The sequence below is a fragment of the Andrena cerasifolii genome, chromosome 4 (genome assembly GCF_050908995.1).
Source record: "Andrena cerasifolii isolate SP2316 chromosome 4, iyAndCera1_principal, whole genome shotgun sequence".
NCBI classification, from domain to species: Eukaryota; Metazoa; Arthropoda; class Insecta; order Hymenoptera; family Andrenidae; genus Andrena; species Andrena cerasifolii.
The window spans coordinates 20075466-20101475 of NC_135121.1; the positions used below are offsets into that span (position 1 = coordinate 20075466).

General features: G+C 48.5%; 1 protein-coding gene across 4 annotated transcripts in view; it reads left to right on the top strand.

Annotated features, from left to right (window-relative positions):
- Positions 1-16449, top strand: part of LOC143367957 (uncharacterized) — a 32660-nt gene extending 16211 nt beyond the window's left edge. Inside the window, exons 3-6 of one of the 4 annotated variants that reach the window (XM_076810233.1) lie at positions 1905-2178; positions 2960-3124; positions 14663-14739; positions 14855-16449. In XM_076810233.1, the coding sequence (XP_076666348.1) occupies positions 1905-2178; positions 2960-3124; positions 14663-14739; positions 14855-15470 (1132 nt within the window). In that variant the 3' untranslated portion in view covers positions 15471-16449. The remainder of the gene's footprint in view (positions 1-1904; positions 2179-2959; positions 3125-14662; positions 14740-14854) is intronic. The other 3 variants (XM_076810234.1, XM_076810235.1, XM_076810236.1) reach the window with 3 other exon arrangements.
- The last annotated feature ends 9561 nt before the right edge of the window (positions 16450-26010 follow it).

Genomic DNA, 26010 nt, shown 5'->3' on the forward strand with positions numbered 1-26010 from the left:
CTTTCGACCCTCCGCACGACCCTTCGCCACCACCCTCGCCCACTCGAAACGCTCCCACCTTCGTTAGCGCTCGCCTTCATCCTCCTTACTCGCAGCGACTGGAACGGCAGAAACTACCCTTCTTTCCTCCAGCCACGGAAAGCTCCCTTCCCGCGGCTACTCCTCCCTCGTCCTCGCGCGCAACTTGGCCAAGTGGGCGTGAACGTTCTCGAAGGAGGGAATTGGCGAAGCTTTCTGGGAGCTTTAACGAAGATCGAGTCGACGAAAAGAATGCCTGAATCGGTGAGGCGCGCGCGAGGAAAGAAACGGTTTCCAGGGCAGGGTGAGGTTTCGTGGCAGCGATGACGATGGCGGGAGTCGAGGGGGGGAATCGAAGAGGGCACCTTCTCCCGCGAGCCGAGTTCAATTCATTAACAAAGGACGGCTTGATAAATAAAAGCATTACTCACACTCGTGGCGCTGGCGGGATGAATGCATACCGAGTCGACAAGGACCGAGGAGAAGACGTAGATAAGATCGGCGGGTGTCCCCGCGTTTTAGTGGTCGAGCAGCGGGGGGCCCGACACGGTATTAATGTTTGGCCTCCGAGGCAAAACATTCGCGCCAGGCCTCATCCTCTGCCTCCTTGGCTCCTTCCATCGCCCCCTCGCCCTCCCCCTTGTCCTGACACCGACACCACCACCTCGCCGCTCGGCGTCACCGCGTTAACCCTGAAATTGGTACGGCCCGTATTCCACCGCCGCACAGTGGGGAAGTTCTGCGATTTTATGGCCAAAACCACAAAAATGAAAGTTTCGAATTTGACAAAATTAATGCAAACGTCAATTGAAGAACTATATCCATTTTCGTGGTCAACAACTGAAAACTTATTTTTAATATATAAAATTCGGCAGTTTTGCGTTCTAATACATGAGGAAATAAAATATCCGAAAAACTGCACTTAAAACTAAAACTACAGTGCAGCAGGGCATAGAAGAAGGGTTATCGCTTCTGGTGACAAGCTTTTTAATTTTTTATTGGGGAGTTTTCTTCGATTACTAATTAGTGGATTTGACGATAATAGAAGCCAATTGAAAACATCCTCCATAGTTTTTTCCCTTGAGCATTTTCGAGAAAAATTTTGTCGGTACTTTTTAATGTCGTTATTCCGTTCTTCTTGAGCTTCCTCCGAAAGCTGTCCAATTTGAAGGACAGAATTTTCGATTATGCGAGGACCATGAATTAAAATTTTGTGTACAGTAGTAGGCATCATGTACCAAGGATATAATGCAACTATAATATTTGAAATTTTTTAACATCTACTGCGTAACCACTTGATATTACTTGTAGAATAACATGAACTCTATTAATACAAACAATCAAACAGAGGATCAAAGCTGAATTAAATCGTTTGAAAATCATTGCAGGATATTATGGGATTTATAAGTATTTTATGTAATGAAAATTGATTCTCATATGAAAAGGTTATTTCTAAAGCACTACATTAAAAATTGTATAAATTGCGTATTAAAAACCAAAACATAATTATTTTGAGGACAAAAAGATATCTTACGCACCTTCAAATTATCTTCAGAACTTTGAATAATACAATATAAATCACACGAACATAAATATTCGAGAGTCTATAGTAGCTTTGTATTAAAACATTTAACAGTAAAATTGGAGGCATTTGATGCTGATATTATTTCTTCAATTGACATTCTTATTTATTTTGTCGAATCGAGAAATTTATTTTCGTGGTTTTGGCCATAAAATCGCAAAATTTCCCCACTGTGCGCCGATTGTCCCCGAAACGAGCTCCGTGATTTTACACCCCCCTCGAGGAGTCGTCGGGTCGTTAAACGTTTCCTTCTGCCGCCAGTCTCTTCGCCTCGTTCTCGTTGCTCAGCCGTTTTCTTTCGCAGAAGAATGTTCCCGACGTGCCGAGTGTCGTTCAACGGGTTGAAGGCGGACAGTCGGTACGCGGTGCTGATGGATATCGTGCCGGTGGACAACAAGAGGTACCGGTACGCTTATCACAGAAGTTCCTGGTTGGTAGCCGGAAAGGCCGATCCCCCGGCGCCGGCGCGGCTCTACGTCCATCCAGACTCACCTTTTACGGGCGAGCAGCTTCGAAAGCAGGTCGTCTCCTTCGAGAAAGTCAAGCTCACCAACAACGACATGGACAGGCACGGCCACGTGAGTATATTTCCGTTGACCTGCCGGAGCTTCCGACGCAAGCTCGATCGAGCGTATCGCGGACGAACGAACGAACGAACGAACGCCTAAAGCGCGGCCTTGCTCTAGATTAGCCCGGTTACGAGGATGATCGTATTATTTACGGTACCGCCTAAGACGCTTCCTCGATTCCAGTACCCCACCCCGCCTCCGTCGGTCCGTGGTGTTTGTGGGCCTGTCGTGGCCGGGTATCCGTTCCTCTCCGGCAGCGGCAGGATCCTTAATTCATCGGATGACTGACGTAAATAGGAACTCCGATCGGGCCAGAGCGCAGCGGTTCTTCACGGTGCTCATTTTGTATTCAGGGTGTTGCACGCTGCCAGACGAAGGCAAAGTGATTCCTTTGAATGGTGAACGGGAATGCCTCAGAGCAGCCAAGTGCTCCTAATTCCTACGCTCTTTCTTTTATCGGGATCCGGCTGTGTCGTGGATCTATACGGTTCCCCGGGACCGCTGCATCCTTCTCTTTGTCTTCCTCGCGGCTCGCGGGGGGTGGCGTTGATTTTTCCGAAGGGTGTTCGACCGAGCCGATCGCGTCGCGCGTCTCCCTCGGCGGAGCATGTTTGTACGCTTTACGAGGATAGCATCGGAAACGGCACGCGCGGGCGGGTCTGTTTGAAATTTCCAGCGGCCGTTGGAAACGCGGCGCGGGCGTTGCGCGTCCCGTTTCGTTTATTTGCGAACGCATCCTCGAGGAGGCTCCCGGCCTCTAAATCCTCTGATAAATCGCAACGATTTGCAGCTGGTGTTGAACTCGATGCACAAATACCAGCCGAGGATCCACCTGGTGAAGCGGCCGGACTCGGGCACGGCCAAGCCGATAACAGACCTCGAGAAGGAACCTCACAAGACCTTCGTATTCCCGGAGGCCATATTCACCGCTGTCACCGCCTATCAGAATCAACTCGTAAGTGTCTCGCTTTGTTTCTCGCTACCGCTACCCTTTCGCTCTCTCGCCCTTCCACTCTTCCGTTCCTCCGCTCGTCCCCCGTTCCACCTTCTCCTCTTCCCGTTCCTCTTCTTTTTTCACGGTGGCGCTCCTGGCAGCCCTCTCTGCTCGACGGTGTAGGTACGTCGCGCGCCCTCGGGACTGGTTCTCCCCAAGAGTTTGCTCGTCGCCTGGCTTTCGCCTCGGATAATCGTTTCCTCTTCTCCGATTCAAACGTACAAATTCTTGTCTCTCTCTCTGTCTGTTTTCGGAATTTCCGACTGGGCCTTCGTAGAAACGCGCCATCGAACCCTTCACTCTCGATAGACTCTGACGAATAACAGCGCCTCGTTTTCCTCGACCTCGCGATAAGCACGTTATGGCGACGGTAGCGGTTAACCCTTAACTGGTGTACTGTTTTTGGCAAACGTGGCTGGTGTACTGGGGTCGTGGCAGATCCCAAGTAAAAAAGGACACAGAAATTTGTAAAGTCGACCCTGAATCAACCTCTATGAATATTTTGTTCTTGGGTAATGTGTAAAATAATAGAAACCTAGAAAGTTAAACTATTATTATAAAATTAATTAGAAAAACAGTTTACAAGCTTAGACAACCAAAAGTTTTGCAGCGAACTTTGCGTGCCTGGGGTCTTGAGCGACCCCAAGATACCAGTTAAGGGTGAAGTAACCGACTATTAATCGGGGACATGGTTCTTGCCGAGTGGCTCTCGGGCGAGCCCGTTAACGATTCAACTTACCCGCGTAGATTTAGCCCGCAGACGGATCTTGTTGCGCGCGTGCAAGTTCGGATTCCTTGTTCGGGGCACGAGAAGCACGAGCATTATCGTATTTTACGGTAGTCGTTTAGGGGCGAGCGCCTCATGTGTGGTCCAGCTCCGCGGCTCGTTTGCATTCCACGGGCGTCGCGATGCCTCTTGTCGACTCGCGCAACTCGACGAAACACCACGCGGCGTCCGATCTCCGACCCGCGCGCGACGCCTTTCCTCCTTTCATCTCCTCTCTTCCTAAACCGCGCACGATCGGAATCCTCCTCGAATCCACCAACTTTTCGCAACCACAGCGGTCCCGCGGTCTTTCGCGATCCCTGGTCGTTTGAGCGCGCGCCCGTCGAGCAACACGCCGCAGGAAAAATAGAAGGCGCTCGCGACCCCTAGCCGCGTTCGCTTTGCGATCCCGCTCGTTTAAGCGTCGCGGCGGTTTTCTCTTTAATAAAGGGAGAAGAATCCGCGATCCGGCGCGGCGGTCGTTTGAATGAGGAGAAAAGCCGAGGCGAGGCAATCGGGTGCGTTCAAAGCGCTAACGGGGTGGTCCGGTGACCCAGCCGGCAGCCTCGTCCTCTGCGACAACCACGAGTGAACGATGCGGCTGTTGATGACGATGATGAGGTGCGAAGAGATGCCCTGGCAATTACCTCCAGCCCACCTCCTTTCCTCTTCTTTTCTCTGCCCTCCACTCCCTTCAGCATCCTGCTTTTACACACCCCTTCGCGTAGAAAAACCATTGCCTACGGTGTCCTATTTCACCGTTTCGTGTACTCCTCCGTGGGATCAGTAGAAGCGGAGGTGGAGGTCAGCTACGAACCCCCAGCGATCCTTTGCTCCTTTGTCTCTCACGTGTTTTTTCCCACCACCTTCTCGTTCGCTTCCACCGACTTCAAACGCATGGTCAGCGAAATAGGGAAGTAGCTCAGCCCGGTCGGGCGTTAAAGTAAACATGCTCGAGCGGCGGGACAATTGGCGTGAAAAAAAAACACGCGAGCCTGCAGCGAGGAGTGTCTATCGTGCCTCTCATTCGCGTCGCGATGCTCGCATTGACGGATCCATGGGAACCTAAAGCGAGACACCGTTAAACGGCTCTGTCGATCTAGCTACCGGACTCTAGCGCGTTGAGCAGCTTCTTGGAACGATCGAAACACGGTTGCTCGCTTCTGTCGTGGTTGGTTCGATAGTTTCGCAAGGATTTGCGGCAGAGTCGCTATACGTCGAACCGGCGCGACAGAGCAGCCGTCTCAGAATTCATTCGTCGCGGTTCGCGCGTCTTTCATCTCCGTCTCTCGTCTCTCGTCTTTCGCCCGCCGTCGCTCGTCGTTATCGCGCGTACGCCGTTGTCCTTCGTCTTGGTCGTGTTCGTTGTCGTCTACGTCGTCGTTGTCGTCGAGGGGTGCGCTCATTTAGCAGTGAGCGACGTTTTTTTCCCCGACTGCCACTTCCCGTGCGCGAGCTACTACGTATCGCTGCGAGCCGTTTTTGTCTTCTTCTTGTCCTCTCTCTCCTCCTGCGGACTCTCGTAACGACCTCTAAGACCGACTCGATTCGTCTTTCTCGCTCGTACGCGTCATAATTCATAAGCTAACTGCCGTCCTTCTTCCCTCTGGCCACGCTTGCCACTGCTATTCCTCCATCCGTTCTGCCGGCTCCTTATCGCCCAGCCGTAGTCCGTAGTCCGTAGTCCATTTCTCCTGCTTCTCTCCTAATCGTCCCGCTAGTCGTCGTCATCTAAACTCGACGGCTCCTAGAATCGAAGCTACGCGTTATGCCGCGCCGCGTTCCACCTCTCTTCGAAAGCTTTCCAATTTCACGGTCCCGCTCAACTTATCGGAACGCGCTAGCCGTCGAATCGCCCGGTTATCCAATTTAGTTGTCCCGAAACAGATAACGCCCGCCAGGAGATAACGTTTCGTTCGACCGCACCAGTCTAACACCAGCTTCGACCGACGAGCTTCCGTAACGCGTAGGTACCTAGCCTATATCTCGACGAAATTAAAGCTTCGCGAACACGATATCGCCGGTCCAAAATTTTACACTCGCGGATTCTTTTTCGCCTGCCATCGGTTTCCACGGAGTAGGTACAGCCGTTTCGCAGGAGCCTCGATGGTTCTCCTGGGACACGATCGAGGATCTCTCAGAAAGGATCGATCGGAAATGTCGCGGGGAAATTTTCAAGGCGCGGCGTAGCGATAATTAATTCATCTGCGTGACATTGTTTCGAGTCGATGTTTACGCGGCTTGGCGAGGCAGAAGGAAAGCCTGGAAGAGTGCCAGCGTGACGGGAAGAGATTCATAAATTTCTGTGGCTCGGCGTCGAACGACGCGTGATAAACGTCACGGGCACGCCTCTTTCTGGAGATCGCACAGTGGGGAAATTTTCCGATTTTATGGCCAAAAGCACAAAAATGAAACCTCTGAATTTGGCAAAATTATTGCAAACGTCAATTGAAGAACTATGTACAGTTTCGTGGTCAAAACCTGAAAACTTATTTTTAATATATAAAATTCGGTTCGCTTTTACGTTCTGATATATGAGGAAATAAATTATCCGAAAAACAGCACTTACAATAAATTACGAACGATAAAGATTTTTTTTATTATTTAGATTTATGCACTTAAGCCTATGAAATTATATGCCCTTAAAACTAGTACTCCTAGTCGGAATCGCTTTTTTCTTTGTCAGAGCATGCCTCTGCTACAGTGCAGCAGGGCATAGAAGAAGGGTTATCGCTTCTGGTGACAAGCTTTTTAATTTTTTATCGGGAAGTTTTCTTAAATTACTAATTAGTGGATTTGACGATAATAGAAGCCAATTGAAAACATCATCCATAGTTTTTTCCTTTGAGCATTTTCGAGAAAAATTTTGTCGGTACTTTTTAATATCCTTATTCCGTGCTTCTGGAGCTTCCTCCGAAAGCTGTCCAATTTGAAGGACAGAATTTTCGATTATGCGAGGACCATGAATTAAAATTTTGTGTACAGCATCAATTAAATTTTGCATCATGTACCAAGGATATAATGCAACTATAATATTTGAAATTTTTTAGCATCTACTGCGTAACCACTTGATATTACTTGTAAAATAACATGAAATCTATTAATACTGAATTAAATCGTTTGAAAATCATTGCAGGATATTATGGGATTTATAAGTATTTTATGTAATGAAAATTGATTCTTATATGAAAAGGTTATTTCTAAAACACTACTTTAAAAATTGTATAAATTGCTTATTAAAAACCGAAACATAATTATTTTCAGGACAAAAAGATATCTTTCGCACCGTCAGGAATTGAATCCATACCTTGAAATTATTTTCGGAACTTTGGCTAATACAATATAAATGTTTGAAGTAACTCAAAAATCTAGATTAATTCTTTGCGATTGTTCTAATCTCACGTGAATATAAATATTTGAGAGTACAACATTTAACAGTAAAATTGGAGGCATTTGATGCTGATAATAGTTCTTCAATTGACATTCGCATTTATTTTGTCGAATTGAAAAATCTCTTTTCGCGGTTTTGGCCATGAAATCGCAAAAATTTCCCCACTGTGGATCGTTAGAAAGGTTTCGAGTTCCCTGACTTTGGTTACGTCGCGGCTGGATCGCGTTTTGGTGTTTCGCGAAGCTGTCGCTCAGTTGCGCGTCTCGGCTTGGGGGCAAACTCGCGGTGTATCGTTCCACGGTGCCTCAAAGCACCTATGCGCGCGTTCTATCGAGCTCCGAAATAATTGCGGGGTAATCGTAATCGCGATCAGCGCAGCGGAAAATTCCCGCGGTAATAAATCGTCGGCCGTTAATCTTTATACTTTGTGCCTTTATACATCGGCTAATTAGCTGCTCGCCGCTGAAACGGGGGCAACTGCCTGCTAAGTCGTTTCACGTTTCGTGAATTCCGGAGAAAACGGGGAACGGCAGCGGCGGCGGAGCGGCGTCGACAGCGAAAGAAGCCGTCGATCCTCGGCGGAACGACGTAGGACGCGGACCGATCGTCGTCGGGGCAGCGGGAGGGGGGCGCGAGCAAATGCAGAAGCAGGAGCAGAAGGTGGAGAAAGGGAGGAGGAAAAATTGGAAGAAGAAGAAGAGGAGGAAGGAGTCGATGGTTTTAGTGGCTGCAGGCGTCGGTGTCGGCGTCGGCGTGCACGAACGAAAGAAAACATAAATAATCGCGTTCAAATGAGACAGTGGGGGCAGAAGGAGGAGGAGGAGAGGGGGAAAGGCCCCTGTGGAAGCCACACACGGCGACTATGCGCGCGCGTTGGCGGCTGGCCGGCTGGTCGGTTTGCGCACACGCGCGCGTACGTCTACACGCTCTTTACCCGCTCGTGCAAGCATCGCGACGGCCATGCTTCAACTTGGTACAACGACCAACGCCATTCCTCCACCTTTCTCGACGTCCTCGAGGACCCGCTTGCTTCCTGCACCCCTTCGCACTCCGTGGATCGAGAGTATCGCGCGATCAGCCGTTATTAGCGCATCGACCACGCGGCTCGAGAAGATTGAATTGCATCGGCGGGGCCGGTAGCGGGACGTCCACGGCGTCGGCGAGAAAAGTAAAGTAGGAAGACACGGGGAGGATGTGGAGGGTGGGGTGCATGGGGAGAAAGGAAGGGAGAGGCAGCAGAGGCGGGTAAGCGTGACAGCGCGCAACCGGCACTAAATAGTGGTGCGCGGGACCCCTTCTTCGATGAGCGCGCGCGTCTCTATTAAATCTATTATTAGTAGGGAACCGGGTGCGAAAGCATCCCTTTCAATTACCTACGGCTTCATTTTGCTCTCACGGAGCTTCTGCGGAGGGATCGAGAGTGGGGGCTCGTGGCGACCGGGATGCCGGCTGCTTTTTCTCCGCGCGGCGTCCAGTCGGGAAATTCGAAGGGCGAGGAACATCGATCTGCGTGGAGGCTTAACGGTTCAGCCGTTCGAAAAGTTTGTAGGAAGTAGTAGGGACGGATAGTTTTTGCGGTTGGAGCGGTTTAGGTGCTGTCGAAAGAGGTGATTTTCAGCGCGCAACAGTTCAATAGTGGGCGCAACAAGGACTGGACGCAGAGTGGTAGGAAATCGAGGAAACCTGGCCAAAACACGAAGCTGCGCTTTGATTTGTACAGAAATGAGTATAGGTACTACTTAAGGTTTCGTGGGCGCTGATTGCGAATCTGAGGTTAAAGTTGCAAAAAACAAACTGGCGCATGCGTGTATCAGAAAAGCGTCAGATTTTTGTACAGATCAAAGGTCTTTTGTATCTTTTGGCCACGTGTTGGAGATTTGGGACCGCTACGCTGTACGATATAAAAATTAAAACCGACTTCGAAAAAATTAAAATGCACTAAAAAGTAGAAAATGCTTTTTTCGATAGAGTCGATAGTAGCACAAATTTAACTTTACAAAATTAAAATATTTATTGATTTAAATTATTATAATAAATGAAGAATATATAAAAAAAATTATGTTAAACGATTTTATTAAAAATGTAGTCAAAACTAAATTAAAATGCACTGAAAACTAAAAAATAATTATTTTCTTGTACTTCAATTTTAATTTTTAAATTTTTTTTTTATTTTTAACTTTTTTGTTATATATATATAAATTTTTTATTTTTAATATAAGCTTTTATTTTTAATTAACTTTTTTGTTATATATATATATATGTATATAAAAGTTAAAAATAAAAAATTTAAAAAAATTAAAATTTCAAAAATATAAAAAATCACTAAAAAGTAAAAAATAATTTTCTCCCTTATTTAATCTACGACTATCATATTTATAAACGATTTCATTCATTTCATATATATATTGACACAACATGAAGAGATATGCGCGTACGTACGTAAAATAATAATAATTAGAAATAATTAAAACTGGCAAAGTATTCGACCAATATTGATGCAGAGCAATATTAATTCTTTCGAATTAAAAAAAGATTATCAAAATCGGTCCATATGCTGAGGACTTATGCGTGGACAAACATATATATATAAAAAAAATACATACAGGTCGAATCTATAACCTCATCCTCCGTGAAGTCAGTTAAAAATGGGATTTCTTAAAAAGGGGCAAATATGAGGAAAATTTTTTTGAAATTTTTTAATTGAAATTTCACCCCTTCATTGCTACGTGTCTGAAATCTGTACCAAAATATACTATACCTATGACTGTACTTACCATTACCTACTGAATTTTAAGAGCCACAAAGAGTAACACTCCGACAATACTCAGCTCACTTTCCTCTAACTGTTGGTAATTAGTTAGCCAGATAGGTGTTGGGTTCTGAAAGCATAACTGGTGATTTTAGAAATTAGGTTTTCGTCCAGCTTCTCTGGATTTTCGACCACTGCGGGACGGTGGAGAAATAGCCTGGAGCCCGAGGAGAACCGGGACGGTTGAGCCCCGAGAGAGGACACACCGCGCCCACCGCGTTCGCAAATTCTCTCTCAATTTTCATCGACCACTCGCAGCTGGAAGGTAATTGGCTACCTGTCCTTCGATCGGCGAACGCTATCATTCTTTCGACGGGCCGCTCGGCCGGGTCGCGCCTTTGTTCGGTTCCGCAGCAAATTACAAACTCGGCTGTTCGGAAAGTGCGCGAAAGTGCGCGAGAGCACGTTGGACGCGCGTGCCCCGGGACCGCCGCCGCTCGTCATCGTCTGAATTTTACGCTGCCCGGCATCGCGTGACTTCTCGAAACGCCTTTTCTTCTTCTGTCTTCGAAGGACGACTCGTTCCTGCGATCGCTCTGGGCGCCCCGCGAAACGCGAGAGTGCAACGAACTCGCCGCGCACCCGGGTCGCCTCCGCGCCGCGGCCGTCGAGGACAAAAATCTCCGGTATTTTTTTCGCGGTTCCCGGCGCCCCGGTATCCCGCTAGCTCGATATAGAGTAAAATATCTGGCGGGACACGGCGGTGGCTGGAACGATTTATTCGCCCCGACGATAGTTTGGCATCGGTCGAGAGAGGAGCGGAGCGGACGCGGAGTGGAGCGCGCTGCGAAATTTATCACGTCCTACCAGCCTGCTACTCGCCGCGGAGCTCGCGAGAGCTCGTGAACGCTTTCGCGTCCACCGTGTGCTGGCTGTAAATCGGTTTGGGAAGTGGTCCAAGCGTTTGGTCGGCCCGTGTCAGCGGAATCGTATAACTTGGCCGCCCGGGCCGTTCCTGCTCGCGACTACTGCCGACCAGTGCTGTAACGATCCCAAGGCGAGGGTGTTCCCATGGAAATCCTTTTACGCGCCGCTCCGTTCGGAACCTTTCTTCCGATCCGATAGCACCGGGCTTCGCTCGTCGCCGCGCGCAGCCTGTCAGCCACGGCGGAGAGGAAGATCTATGCGCGTGTCGAGGTGGTAAAATTAATGGGTGGTTGTGGGCGATAGATACGTAAACGTCGTCGGTGACGCCGTCCGCGTAAAACGAGCTGCACGATATCAAAGAGTGCGTTTCCCCGCAAAGTAGCAGGCCGCGGGCGTCGATTTCAAAGACGCCAGCGAGCGCGATATTAGCGCGGTCGGTAGCGACGAGCGATCGTAAAACGAGGAGAAGCAAAGGTGGCCGGGTGGCGACGGGGGTGGAGGCGCGGACGTCGAAGGGCGAAAGGATGCTGCGGTGGAAGAGAGTGGAGCGGAAGGACGTGAAAGTAGCTAGACGACGAGGAGAACGCTGACGGCGGAGGTGGGCCAGATGTTTGGCTAATGATGTCAGCGGAATCGTAACTAAAACCGAGGCAGCTCCGGGCTTAACGCGGCTTAGCCTCGGCTTTGAAGGAAAGAGTCTTATTACCAGGCTGCACGTGCTGCTCGTGAGCGCGAAACCGTAGGGTAATTGGACCACCCACTTCACACCGACTCGCTCGTCCCTCTTTTTCCTCTCTTCTAACCTCTCCGTCCCGGCTTTCCCTTCTGGGCCGGCCTTCTCCTGCAGAGCAGCGGCTCCTTTTACCGGGTAAATAAACTCCCTATCGTAGTTGCGAGGCCGTCCAACGGTCTTCCGAAAAATAGCGAGACCAGCGACGCGACGCAAATTGCCGCTGAAGGCGAACCTAACGTGCTTTCATTCATGCTTTCCCTCCGCAGTCAAGTCGACGCATTCTCGCGGCTCTTGTTCCCCCGCTGTTGGGGAAGGGAAGATAGGGAGAGGAAGGTGCTCTCGGAGGGTTTGCGGAAGCGACGGAAAGGATCTTGTCACCCAGCTAATTTAACGCGTAGACTTTGACCGGGGCCACCTGTGCATCCGCCGCTTCATAGGTGGCCGGCCGGTCGGTCGGTCGTTTGGGTAACGCGAAACGCCCATCTTGGGGCGCGCAGACTACTTAAGGCCGGATCTCCTACCTGCGACTGGTCGCTGCGACTGGTCGCAGCGATTTCACCCAGCGACCGGCTCTCTAAGCTGAATCTCCTTATCTGCGACCAAGTCCATTGCCACAGTGGGACAGAATCCCAAGAAACAAGGATACGAGACAGAATTCAAAAGTTGTGGGAGGATTAGGTATTTTTATATATTTCCGGGAACTTGCGAGCCAATTTCTTTTTTAAAGGATTTCAATCAGCTTCGATCCTCTGTTTGTTTGTTGTATGTGGGTATGCTTGTTTGTTTGGTTCGAATCTGGAAACTCGAGTGGAAAAAATGACGCGGTCACCAATAATTTTAACCCATAACCCCAATTTTAATCGACTAAGCCGCTGCGTTGGTCGGGTCGCTAGTCCGCATCGCGATTTCAATTTATCGTGGCCCAGTCATGGAGCGAAATGGGTCGACAGTTTATGTATATGTGAACATGAACAATACGATGTAAGTAATTAATGCAATTATTTAGCACTATAGGGTTTAAGCAAATTGTTAACCTGTATATAGCAATAAAAGATATTTGTAAAGAAGTCTGAGCTGTGAAATATAAATCCACAAACGGTAAAAACTGGAAAAAATATATATATATATAAAAAAATTATTCTTAACGATTTTATTAAAAATTCACTAAAAACTAGTATATAATTGTTTTCTTGTACTACAATTTCGATGGTGGTTTTTCACTTTAAATGAAATCGTGAAGCAGGTTATTTCATAACCGAATATGAAGCAATTTAATGCAGCATCAAGCGTCAAAATTAATTTGTTGTGAGATATCCTGCTCCACGATTTTATTTAATGTGAAAAAAACGCCATCGAAATTGTAGTGCAAGAAAAGATTTTTTTTCGTTTTCAGTGCATTTTTAATAAAATCGTTTAACATAAAAGTATTATTATATATTTTATTTGTTTTATAATCAACATATTATAATACTTGTCCTTGCTACTACGGAAAAAACATTTGCGAATATTTGGCAATACATATTCGATTAAATGCCTGTATTCTATGTCGCACAGTGGGGGACTAATTCTCAAGAAATAAGGGAAAAATGCAACATCCCATACTTCGCATTCAAAAATGCCGAACTTTATTAAGGAAGTTGATAAAAGTGTTAATATTTCTTCATTCGTTTACGGTAGGTAACTGCTTGTTTTCGAACAGGGACAATCGACACCGTGTCGTTTTTTGCAGGGGTTCCAACTTTCTTCGCACTGAGTTAATTTTGTATCAATTTCCTTAATAATATTCAGCATATTTAAATTCGAAACACAAGGTATTGCATTTTATAGAATACGCGTATTTAATCAATTACTGCCAAATATTCGCAAATACTTTTTCCGCAGTAGCAAGGACAAGATCATGTTGATTACTTATATAACAAACAAAAAATTTGTTTGCAAGTTCCCGGAAGGCAACTAAAAAGTCGATGATTGCTGACAAATTTTCAATTGGTTTCTTACGGAAAAAAAAACTGTGTGTAACTAATTATTTGCTATTGCTTAGCAGAATCGTTACCACTCATTTGGGGTCCCAAAATTTGTTTTCTCTTATATCACCAGAAATTAAAACACTCGATTTAAAATTCTGCACGAAAAATACATACAAACATAGACACGTGTTTGCATAGAGATCAGAAGTAGGCGTCATGATATGTTTCCCTTTTTTAGGCGCTCATATTAGTAGTCTACAGGTATCATATAAAAATACATACTCCCATATCTTTTGAATTCTGTCTTCTTTCCTTATTTCTTGGGATTTCAATGGGTCGCAGTGCCCAGCCTGCGACTAGGTATAATGGGAAACAGACCCTATCGCATTGCGTTGCGTCTCGAGTAGCCTAGGCTGGTACTCAAGCAGACTCGCGCCAGGCTCCTACTTCTGGCGCATACCCGACGATCGCAGACGCTTGCAAGAGAACAGATGCGTGCTTCCCCATTGCACCAGTACACTGCGACCAGTCGGAGGTAGGAGGTCCCACCTTTAGGGTGGATTTGCGCGAGGGTGCCGTTCCGTTAGGAGTGTTAGGACCCTCCCGCTTCAGCGTTCCTGCGCAAACGAACATGGTTCTCTGCGTCCTTCCAAGAGCAAATTCTCTGTCGCGAGCGATTCCCGTTCGACATTCTAAAACATCCTGAGGCTCGCTTTCTTCTAATTTTACGAGCCGCTGATTCCCGAACGACGGAACACGAACCATTTCGAAACAGCCGGCCGTTTTCCGGCACGCGTCGTTGCAATCTGGTGACGTCATTTCCGAGAGAAGACGGAGGGTATTTGCGATAGCCGAGGCGAGCGCAAGAGCGTGCGCGAATACAAGCGACAAGGCCGCTCGGCCGATTTCCCTCGGTACGAGCGTCCGAGAACGCCCGACGAATCGCCCGTCTGTTTTCTGTTGCAGATCACCAAGCTAAAGATCGACAGCAATCCGTTCGCGAAGGGGTTCCGGGACTCGTCGCGGCTCACCGATTTCGAGAGGTAAATCTTTGAAATGTTTTGCACGGAGAGACCGAGGGCGAGGGCGCGATTCGGACCGTCTGATTGGCAGCTCTAGGCGTTCTCCGTCAAAGCGGAAAAATGCATAATGGAGCAGCTTCCCTTTCAGGGAGACAATGGAGTCGATGCTGGCGGAACAGCAGTCGCTGAGGTTTCCCCATCGACTTCCGTTCGAAATGGACCAGCTCCAAGCGGGCGCGGTGAGCAACCTCAGCTTGGAGGAGAAGGCGCTCTGGGCGGCGCGGTCTCAGATGCTGCTGCGAGCAGCGGCAGCGGTGGCCGTCAGCCCTTACGCCCAGCTGGTTGGCCCTGCGCTGGTCTATCCCGGCGCCTCGCCCGCTGGGACCAGTCAGCAGCAGCAGCAACAGCACCAGCAGCAACAGCAACAGCAGTTGGGCCACCTGTGGTGGGCCTCGTCGATCGGGCCGACTCTGTTCGCTGCTGCCCACCACCAGCAGCAGCAGCAACAGCAGCAACAGCAGCAGCAATTAGCTGGGTCTAGCTCGCAGAATCCGGCGACGGGCCCAGCCGCGCCGCGACCCCTCTATCCGTCGGCCTTAGCCCTGGCGCACCATCGATTCTCGCCTTATCACACCGCGTCCGCTCCAAAGTCCTCCACCCCAGTCGGCGCATCCCTCTCTCCCGCGAGGAGAGCGACCCCCTCTCCCACCGACAGCCTCGGCAGAGACGTGCAGGACCTCTCGCCCTCGTAGTCGCGATCGCGTCCTCAGCGTCGCGTACCCGCCACCAAACCGACCCAACTGACCCAGCTCCACTTGCTCGCGTTAGCGCGCCACTCGAAAACCTCGGGACCATTTACCGTCGTCGCGCGACGCTTGGCTCTCACGATGGGCGTCGAGGGTAGGAAGGGAACGAAGGAAGCTAGGGGAGTCGCCCAGCAATCGGACGCGTCTCGTTTTCGGGAAGCACACCACCCAGTGAGAGATACGAAATCGCGATACAGAAGGGAACCGGTAGAGACGATGTAGAAAGCTTCCTTCCGTTGTCGAGTTGTTTCTGGGATTCTCTGACACCTCCCGTATCATTGTACCATATCTTGCCAAGTATATTTCTACCTTGAACCGCGGGGAACGAGGAAGGAGCGAGCGGGAGAGGAGAGAGGACAGGACGCGCTCTGTACATAGGACGTAGGATCAACGGTCAACCTTGAATGGCAGCGACGCGTATCTGAACGCCGCGAGTATATGCATTTTTGAGCTATACGCATTGTATGGCGGTGTCTAATGTATATAGGTATATATATAGGTATGGACTTACAGGCCCTAGTAAGTATCGGCTACGTTCGTGTAATATAAGTTGTATATTTCGTATCACGACTCACCGTTATCGTTATTTATGTTTCGACTCCGTACTCGACGTGAAAAGACGCAATGCGACGAGCAGTCGGCTAGAGATATTCGACCGCGAAACTTGCAAATCCTTGCCCGGTGTCTGAAGCAAAGAGAGCGCGCGCGCGCGCGCGCGAATGAGTGTGTGTATGAGCGCGCGAGAGAAAGAGAGAGAGAGAGCACACGTGCTTTGCGCCTTTTTCACAATAGTTTAATCGGCGATTACGGTCGCCACAGCGATTAGCGTTAGCGTAGAGCGTTATATCGTTGATGCTTGTGTTGTCAAGATGCATACCTACCGCTGTGCAAGCTGTTCCCTTGTAAATAAACCGTAATAAACTCTTGTACCGAGCCTACATACTCGTTCGTACCAGCCCAATTTCCTTCCCACGGACGCCGACCACGAGGACTTCTCATCGATTGTTCTTACAGGTGTTACGAGCCGAGGCTGAGGGCAATGAGAGAATTTGTTTCTTGGGGTTTTTTAGTAGCGGACGAACCGGGGTCTGGTATCCCCGGGAGCCGCTGGGAATGTTAGTTTAGCCTCGTAACTTTATAATGCGATACCCCTTGAGCGGTAAAGGGGTATCTTTGTGGGTTGGTCTCAAAGAAGAAACTCGGATGATGATTGAAGAGAACACTGAATTTATAATAACTTATTATATTCTGTATATAATCTCAGTCTTTTACAATTGTTTAGTGTTTCTGTCGCGGTACCTAGGTCCACCTCTCGGTTTTAACGCACCGAGAAATGCGGGGGTCAGCAACTCTGCGCACTGTATGGTAAAAGTTGGTACAATGCTCGAAGGAGAATACTACTTGGTCTGGCAAGCTACTTTCGTCTACGCGTGTTAGTCTTGAAACGAGCCCCCGAGTATTGATTCGTGGCCCTTTTTATATCATGAAATTCGGTGAAAAAGTAGCGGGGATATGAATACCTTCATTGAATATTAGGTTTCCCGGGAAAACTCGGTTGCATCCCACCACTGCAGGAAACTGTGACCCCGCCTGGTCGCGTGCATTCCGGACACCCGAAAGGGTTTAAAAGTTCAAAGATAGAGCTGCGTACGTAACACAGGAATCCTCATTGGGGTGCCGCGTTCCCAGTTGCCACCTAAACAACACCTCGCATCGATTCGCAGGTAGGTATGCAACGCGTTCGCAGCGCAGGACGTAAGTTCTGACTTCCCATGGAAATGGAACTTTCCACGTCTCCGTAGTTGAGGGTGTTTAAAGGGTGAGCGAAAGATCTGTCGGCGGTGCGCGAGGACTTGCTGGAGTGCGTGTTGGCGGATCTGTTCGGTTAACCGAGTACAGGGTAGCGCGTCCGAAGGCATCGTCGCAGGATCCTCGAGCCAACCACGCGATTAGGGAATCAAGGACTCGCCGCGTCGGTGGAATGCTCTGGACTTGTCTCGAGAAGGGGGGGGCAGAGAAGCGGGTAAGGAGTCAGAGGTCTGGAGGTAAGTCGAAGCGGGACATGGGTGGATCGGACGCGGGCACCGCAACCAGCGCCGGTGCCGTTTTAATGCGAAATGAAGGCATTATAAAGTCATTAGCTGGTGGCGGAGTCGGGCCGCGCCGCCGCGACCGGCCCAGGTCGCGGCAGGTTGCGTGCGAACGCGCGCATCGACGCTCTTTATTTGAATACACAAAACGTTAACGGCTTTGCACGGTCGCTCACCCTCCAGCCTGGCCTCCCTCTCTGGCACAACGAACCGCGCCGAATTCTTCCAGCCGCGTCAACGAACTACGCCTCCTTTGCTTTCCATCTTTCCACCCGGTTTCGTCTTTCTCTTCCTCGAGGTAGCTAACTGCCGATAATGACCTAACAAGTTCGGCGGGCCGTTAAATCGCTAATTGCCTCCGTAGGAACGACGGGAGAAGAATCGAAGGGAACGGAGAGTAGAGGACACGGCTGGACGCGCGTTGCTCTTCTGCATCTTTCTCACCGGTCCCTTGCAGCTCTGCTTCTTCTACTTGCTCTACGCGTCCGCTGGAAGCTGAGGCAGAAACACGCCCACTTCCTGGCCGATCCACGCTTTATCCCGCGGTTTCAGAGTGGAAAGAAGGCGAAAAAAGTGAGGAGGGAAGAGGAGAGGATACCTGTGGAGGGAGGAGAGTGGAAAAAAGGACGAGAGCGAGTCGGAGGTGGCGCGGAAACGAGCGAGAGAGGGATACCTGGCTCGCCTAATTTGCTCGGTAATGTCCCGCCGGGAATTAACGAGCAGGACGAGCACGGGGAAAGGGGCAGTCGGTAGCACCTAGCCGACATTAATTATGTCCGCTGCCACAGGTGCCAACAACTCGATTATCAGATCTCGATCCGATCCCGATCGCTCGTTTAGATTACGCTGCCTGCCGCGAAATACCGTTTCTCTCTTCCTCTTTCTCTTCCTCCTCGTCCACCCCCGCCGACGTGCCGGCCAGCTTTTCCTCGGCCCTTTTCGCCCGGCGAAAAGCCTGCGCCTACGGCGCGCCGCGAGCTGACGGCACACGGATCGACGGGTAAACGTTCCTATTTTCCCGACAATTTCCTCCTTCGTAATGGGATTACCGGCACGAAACGGCCGGGAATAGAGCTGTAGATTAAGCAGCGTAGATGCGGCGCGACGAGGTCGCGACAAACAAATGAACGGGACGATAAATCTTGATTGTATCGCGCGTCGCGTCCCAGGGAAAATGCAAAAACTCTGCGTTCGACCGAATGGGTAATCCGCTGGACGAGTGGTGGCTGGGCGAGGGGAGGAACGGCGGAAGGGAGAAGGTGGAAGCGATCGTTAGATTCGGTTTCCATCTGAAATTTGTCGCGGGCGAGAGCGGTGGTGACGGTAGGGGTAAAAAAGGGCTTGCCGCGAAATAAAATGGCGGTGGCGGAGGATGCCACCGGTATCGATTGGCTCTTGAAACGCGGTGGCAGCGTAGGTACGCGCGGCTATGCGGCTGCACGTAGGTGCGAACCACAGGGCATCGTTTCGCGTGGGTGGCTCCGATATCGCACCCGTGCCACCCGCGCCACGAGCACCACCGAGCCTCGCTTATTCGTCGAGTCGCACCACGCCGCACCGAGCGCGCTCGCTTAAGCGCCTATTAATTGATTGAATTAATTTGCCAACGCGCTACCAACGACCGTGCCGGGGATACGGGGCCCGGAGAATTCGCTGTCGCCGAGCAGCATCCACGGGAAACATTTTACCTTCCCGTAGTGGAGCTGTCGCTTGAATCGCGGTGGGAACGCTCACACTCTAGCTCCCTATTTCAATTCTTTGCCATTTGTCCAACTCAATAGGGGAGGGTCGTGCAGTACCGACCAAAGATAGGTTCTCGCTTCTTCGACCCGATGTTAGCACAACATTTATTATTTATTTATTTATTAATTTAACGGGACGTACCCTTTAGATACAAAGAAGCATATAACTAAGTAAGAGACAGTCAGCTATAGTTAGCCTGTATACCGGACAAGAAACATATATACACAGATTCAGAAAAAGAGAAAGCAAAAATAATAGTAATAATAGTAATCGCAAAGGTAAAGGTAACGATAACACTATGGTATTCTACGCTCTAGCTCGGAAATAACTTGCGCTTAAACTTTAATTTGTATTAACGAATGGAAATCACAATTCTCTGTAACCTATTTCGGGGTCATATTGTTTACTCCATTGCTCTCGGTGTTCTGAGGCATTAAACGTACACGTTGATACTCGGTGGGTTAAAAGTTATTTTTTAAAGCTTAATGATTTTGCTGTATTATGTATACTATCTCTAGTCTGTTGAGTTTACTAAAACGCCCTAGTTTTGCGATAATTTTTTGTACGTACCGACCAATAGACTGTCAACAAGTAGCGACCAAATTTTTCTTATCTGTAAGCTCAATCTGTTAGCAACTCAGATTAATTTATGAGACGTTCATTTAGCCTTCCTTCTACCTTGTCCCGCAGAAAAATAAAGTAAATAAGGGTAGGTATGATAACCTAGCAAACAGGAAGCTAGGATTTAATGAAGAAGTTGTCCAGTGTATTTGCAAGCAGAGTTGGGAATTAACTAAATAAAAAATTGTTTAGATAAGGATCTATAAAAGTTACTTTAACTTTAGATTATTCGACGAATGAAGTTAATTTTTTTATTCAATGAGAATTTATTCGAGGAATAATAATAATATAGCAACTCAATTGAACATGACGACACTGGAAGTTCGCAGGACAACCAGCGATCTTGTATTCCTGTACGATTTAATTAATGGCCACATAAAGTGTCCGAGCCTGCTAGGAAGCGTGAACTTTTATGTCGGAGCCCTCTATTCTATGCAAGACGGTGCAGGACCAATATTGGTCATCTGGATCCAGTTACTCGGAGTTGTAATTGCTTCGACAAACTTAATAGCGACTCTCACTCTCTTGACCTTTTCTCTGGATCCCTGGCATCCTTCGGAACATCAGTGTTTAGGTATCTTGAAGGCGGTCAGGGGTGACACTACTTTGTACACATATATTTGTAAGCGTAATCAACGTTAAGTGCAACGACTTGTAACCTAGTAGTAAGTTTTTCTTATTTCTTCTTATATTCGTAATAATTGTATTTAAAGAGTTATTAACCTAACCCGTTATTAATAATAATAATAATAACAATAATTATACTTGCGATGTTTGTACAAATAAAATTCGAAAAGAATCTTGTACTATTTAAATGTCTTTTTATTAACATTGTTAATCATTTAAACCTAAAAATCTACTAATTTAATAGTTGGTCGGTACTGGACGACAATATTTCGTTTCCTAGAAATTACAACTTTCTACTTTCGCGAATTATCAATTCTTATCATTAAATTTCAGAAAAATAATTTCCCTCCTCTTATTAACTTCCATCTATACTACAAACACGTTCTTGAATTTCTGATTTTTATCGACTCTACCCCAAGATATAACAAAAAAAAAACTTAGAGCGGTGGGCACTGCGCGACTCACCCCTGTTTCGTACACCTCTTCCCGACCGTTCAAGTCTCGTTGGAAGTCTGACGACATGCTTCGGCAAGTCGTTCGACCCGGGCATTCGGTGCGATAACTACTCGGACGGGTTGATTTTTCTCGGTCGTATCTGTTGGAGAGATTAGCGCCGCGCGGTAGGTCGTGCACGCGAGCGAGCGAGCGAGCGAAAAGTGCTGGCTCTGTTCGAGCAGGACGAGCCGAGAGACAACACGAGTGGAGAGAAAGCGAGGAAGGAAGCAACGCTGTCTCAAGTTTCGCCCTTCGAAGACCGGGCTCTTTTTCTTCGCTAGACTCTGTTGGTTGGGTGGCATGCCAGTCCCCGAGCGCCGGGCCGTTCTCGAATCGCGTAGCTCGAATGTCGCTTAAGTCCGATCTGACGAGGAATCCCCGATTCCCGCGCCCTTTCGAAACCAATCGCCACGCGAAAGGGCAGCCGAGTTTCCAGCCAAAGAGTTCCCCTCCATTTCCACCAGACGCGTTTACGTTCCGCGCCGTATTCAAATCATCGCGAGACTATCCTGAAAAGCTATCGAACCGGGGCACCGTGTTCGACGATGCTACCTGAAGCGTTCGTCGACAAGCAAGGGGATGCCGCTTCTTTGACAATAATCCGGGAGTCTAACAATAGGCTCGCGTGGCTGTGAAAATATTTTGACTCGTACAAGGGGGAAGCTGAGAGCGACGGGACGAGTCGCTCGACCTGCGTAGGTACCTTCTTCCCCGCCTATTCAATGGGATTACGAAAAAATGAACACGAAACGTGTCCAAGGAAGAAAAGAAGCGGAGTCGACGCGCTCCTCGATTTTCCGTGTAGGTGATCCCTGGCAATTTCGCTCCGCCGCGCAGACATCCGCGTGATCGATCGCGATCGATTTCAAAGCGTCCCCGACAGGAAATCGTCTTCCGAGAATCATCTTCCCATCCGTCAAAAGCCCCGACCGAGTCCGGTTTTATTATTATTATTATTGAAAATTAAACGGGCAGTGCCCAATACAAAGCACAGCTACAACGACGTGGTAGGATTTTCCTCACAAAGGTCCGAGGAGTTTCCAACTGAAAGAGGAACTACCGTCAAGGACCCAGTTCCTGATCAGAACCCAATTCCTGAGCAGTTTAGGAAAATAAACCAAATAATAAGCTTACAACGATACAAATTTATTCTAACAAATTGCTAAATAATTATGAAGTATTTTGAAATTTATACGCAAAATTTGACAGCTCATAGTAAAACGTGAAAAATGTGATCAGAAACTGCTCCCTTCGCATTTTTCACTTGCAAAGTTAAATTATAAAATAATTATTATTATGCGCGCAGTTTTTTAAATACCCAATTAAAGATAAAACATAGATTTGCTGTAATAACGAAAAATCTTTTAAATTTGTTCAAGTTTTCCCTTTACGCGTTTAAAAACCCGCGGTAGTTACTCTTAAGTGATCAGGAACTGGGACCTTGACGGTACTACCGGAAAAGAAGTCGACATAGTCTACATAGTAGCTAGCACTGAGCATTAAGCGATTCATTGGATCAAGCGACCCATATTTAGATTCGAATTTGCGGTATACGAAAGGTGGTCTTTTTCCGACAGATCTGGTAGGAGCATATAGATCAACGAGTTCCAGTAGTACGGAACAATTAATTTCACTCTTTACGATCTTAAGCGGTTATGCCTACCTGCAAGGTCTGAGAACACAAGTATTTTCGGGATTTTTTTTAAAACACTCGAAGACTTTTTTTTAAATAAACCTTTATGTATTCGAAAGTGTACATGTTAAACTACTTGTGGTAATTTTTGCGATGGAAAATATACATAAATAAAAAACAATATTAGCGATCTCTCGGCAGCGATTTTTTTTGTCAATAGTTTGCGGTGAACATTCTAATTCTGACCTGGTTCGTCTGAAATAAAAAATTCGCGGGAATTTAGTTGGTATATTGGATTATCTTGTCCGTAATCGTTTATTATCCCAAGATATTAATTTGCTACAAAATGGCAACTTCTCGTAGCAAAACTATCGATTTTTACCACAGAATCGCGCCCATGTTTCATCATTTTCCATCTGTAAAGTAACAACTACCCAACGGAAATGAAAACCCACGATTAAGGACAAGCTAATCTAATATACTAACTAAATTTGGTGGAATTTTTTATTTCTGATGAACCAGGTCGTAGCTACAGTGATCACCGTAATAAAAAAAGCGCTGTCGGGAGATCGCTTATAATTCCATTATTTATTTACTTATCGCACTGCAAAAAAAACTACAAGAACTTTAAAACATATACTTTCGAATATACCACCGTTTATTTAAAGAAAAGTCTTCAAATTGAAGAAAAAAAAATCCCGAATATACTTGCGTTTTCAGACCTTGCAGGTAGGCATAACCCCTTTCTGCGCGCAGAAAGCGTTGTCACATTAAGTTTAACAAGTATCGCTGCAAAATCCTGATCCCAGACAGGCCTGCGAATGTGTAATTTATATCCCGCAAACCGCAGAAACCTATGTTGCACCCTTCCCACTTGAGTATTCTATTTAATTGTATTTGGAGACCAAATAATGCGCGCGATAACTTCAAAGTACTTACATTTAAAAAGTCAGCAGAGAAACGTGTCACGAAACCCAAAGTCTTCAAGGCTTCGTTAGTAATCACTGAACAGTGTTTGGAAAAATCTAGCGTGGTTGTAATGCGAACCCCAAGGTCCTTAATTTCATTTATCGAGAAGCTTCATTCAGGGAAAGGACGCGACGAGATCGGCGGGTGGAATCGATCGCGAGTGGCCGCGGATCGACGGAGGACAATGGGGCTTGTCTGCGGGTATGCTTGTCTAAATATTTGGAATCGCGTTTGGCCCCGGTGACACCGAGGAAAACGCGCGACTAGTCCGTGACGAAACGCTCGACTGCAGGTGGCCTACAGATGCCAGGGGATTACGGGGTTTATCCCCCAGCGGGATATTGATCCCATTGTGCCCTGGCTATGAACCGAGCGAGTAGAGTCGAGTAGAGTCCCGGCATCCACCCTGTCCGCTTTCCCGCAGGATTCTCGGCGAACTCGAGGATGCGGCGGCGGCACACCCCCTGCAATTTAGTCTCTCGAAAATTCTCAAACACGCTCCGTCTTCCGTGGACACGGCGAGGCCATCGTCTCTTTTACAGATACCAAGTGGTCAGCCGAAACGCGGACCACCGGATAGGCTACAGCTTGGAAGCTTACGGCGGTAAACCACTCCGGCGATAGATCAACCGACTCGGATCAACTGCGACTCCCGCGCGCCTCTTTGGATCGTCGTTCTTTTACAGATAACAGGGGGCGGGTGGTGCAGCTAGGTACTCTGGCATGCGAATTCACACAGGAAGCTTTCACGCGTCGAATCGCACAGCAAAGGGCCGCAGGAAACAGCGGAGCTACGTGCGATCTAGCCGCAGGTACGTCGAACCGCTTCTCTTCGCTAGGCTGTCCAATGAAATCCATTTGTCATCGTAAGGGAAGCTCCTCCGAGGCAACGAAGCTGTTATCGCTCGTCTGTCTTCGTGACTTTGGACTTACGCGCGGGGAAGCTCTCCTTTCCTCGATTCACGCGACAGCGAGGTTAAATCCCGTAAACAGAAAACTGGCCCCAGCGAAACTGAGTAACCCAGCGCGCTCGATTGTTCGGCGCGGTGGGAAAAGATTAGGTGCAGCGGGGTGGCTATTCCCCCTGCGCGAGGGGAAGCTCTCCTTTCCTCGTTTGTATCTAATTCGACCAAGTGGCAGCGTAACAGGCAAATGAAGTTGGATGTAAGTTTATTAGTGGGCTCGGTCGGCTCACGCTGCACCGGAGGGGTCGCCCGTCGCCGGCGCGGCCTGCGGCATTTCTTTTGGGGAATAAGCTGTCACGTATCGTTGGTAAACGCGAGGGGGAGCGCGCCACGGATAGGGACTGGGGGAATAACAGATTAGACCTCGCTTATTCCTCAAATCGAAATATTATTCCCCGGCATAGCCCGCACCCCTTGGCCGTCTCGAGCGCCGCTCCACGTTAGTCGGGCGTAATTTATTTGCTCGACGCGTTGCGAGGCGTCTCGATAAGAAGCGGAGCGCGCACGATCGAGGACGCGTTGCCCCGTAATTATCCGGCCATAAATCTCGAAAAAATTTAATTAAATTAAACCGGGTGTATCTCGTCGGTCCTTTGTCGGGCTCGGGAGCGGCGGGACCAGGCGCGTCGATGCGCGATCGATTACGTAAATTACGTTCTGGCAAAGTGATGGACGTTACGTAAACATCGCCGATCGGGATCTCGCTAGGACGAAAAGAGAGTGGCGGAAAGGCGAGGGGGAATCGAGGCGTGTCGAGGTAACCAGCCGGAGGAGGATAACCGAAGGGTTTCAGCGGCGCGCCGGGAGAGATCGAGCCTGTTAAAGAATTTCCGTTCGTTACAGTTGGAAAGGCGCAAACTATATCAGGAAGCGCGGCAATTGTCTTGTCGCGAGAAGAGGCGCGCAACACTCGACACGCAACTAACAGGAACCCGATAATTCACGGGCCCAACGCCGCTCTCCAACCCTCTTGCGCTCCTCCATCCTGCGAGCGCTTTTCCAGCGGGCGAGAGCGCTGCAAGCACAGCCATCGAGCGTGAACAGGGGGAGCGCGTGTACACCTACCTCTGCATAGTTATACGTACTTACGTACTTACGTCGGTCGATCGATTTTCACCGCGGGATCGCTCGCTCTTGTCCCGCGGACGTCGTACGCGCGGTGTAATTAACCGTTGTAGCCGCAACGGACCGCTCGGAGCAACGACGACGCGCGTCCAGAGCTTGCTACGTAAATTACAGGTAAAGGTAGAGGATAGAAGGTGGAAGGTGGAAGGTGGAAGGTGGAAGACGCTCCGGTTTGCTTCGCCTCGGCTGGCTGCCAGCAATTAACTTGGAAGGACGCG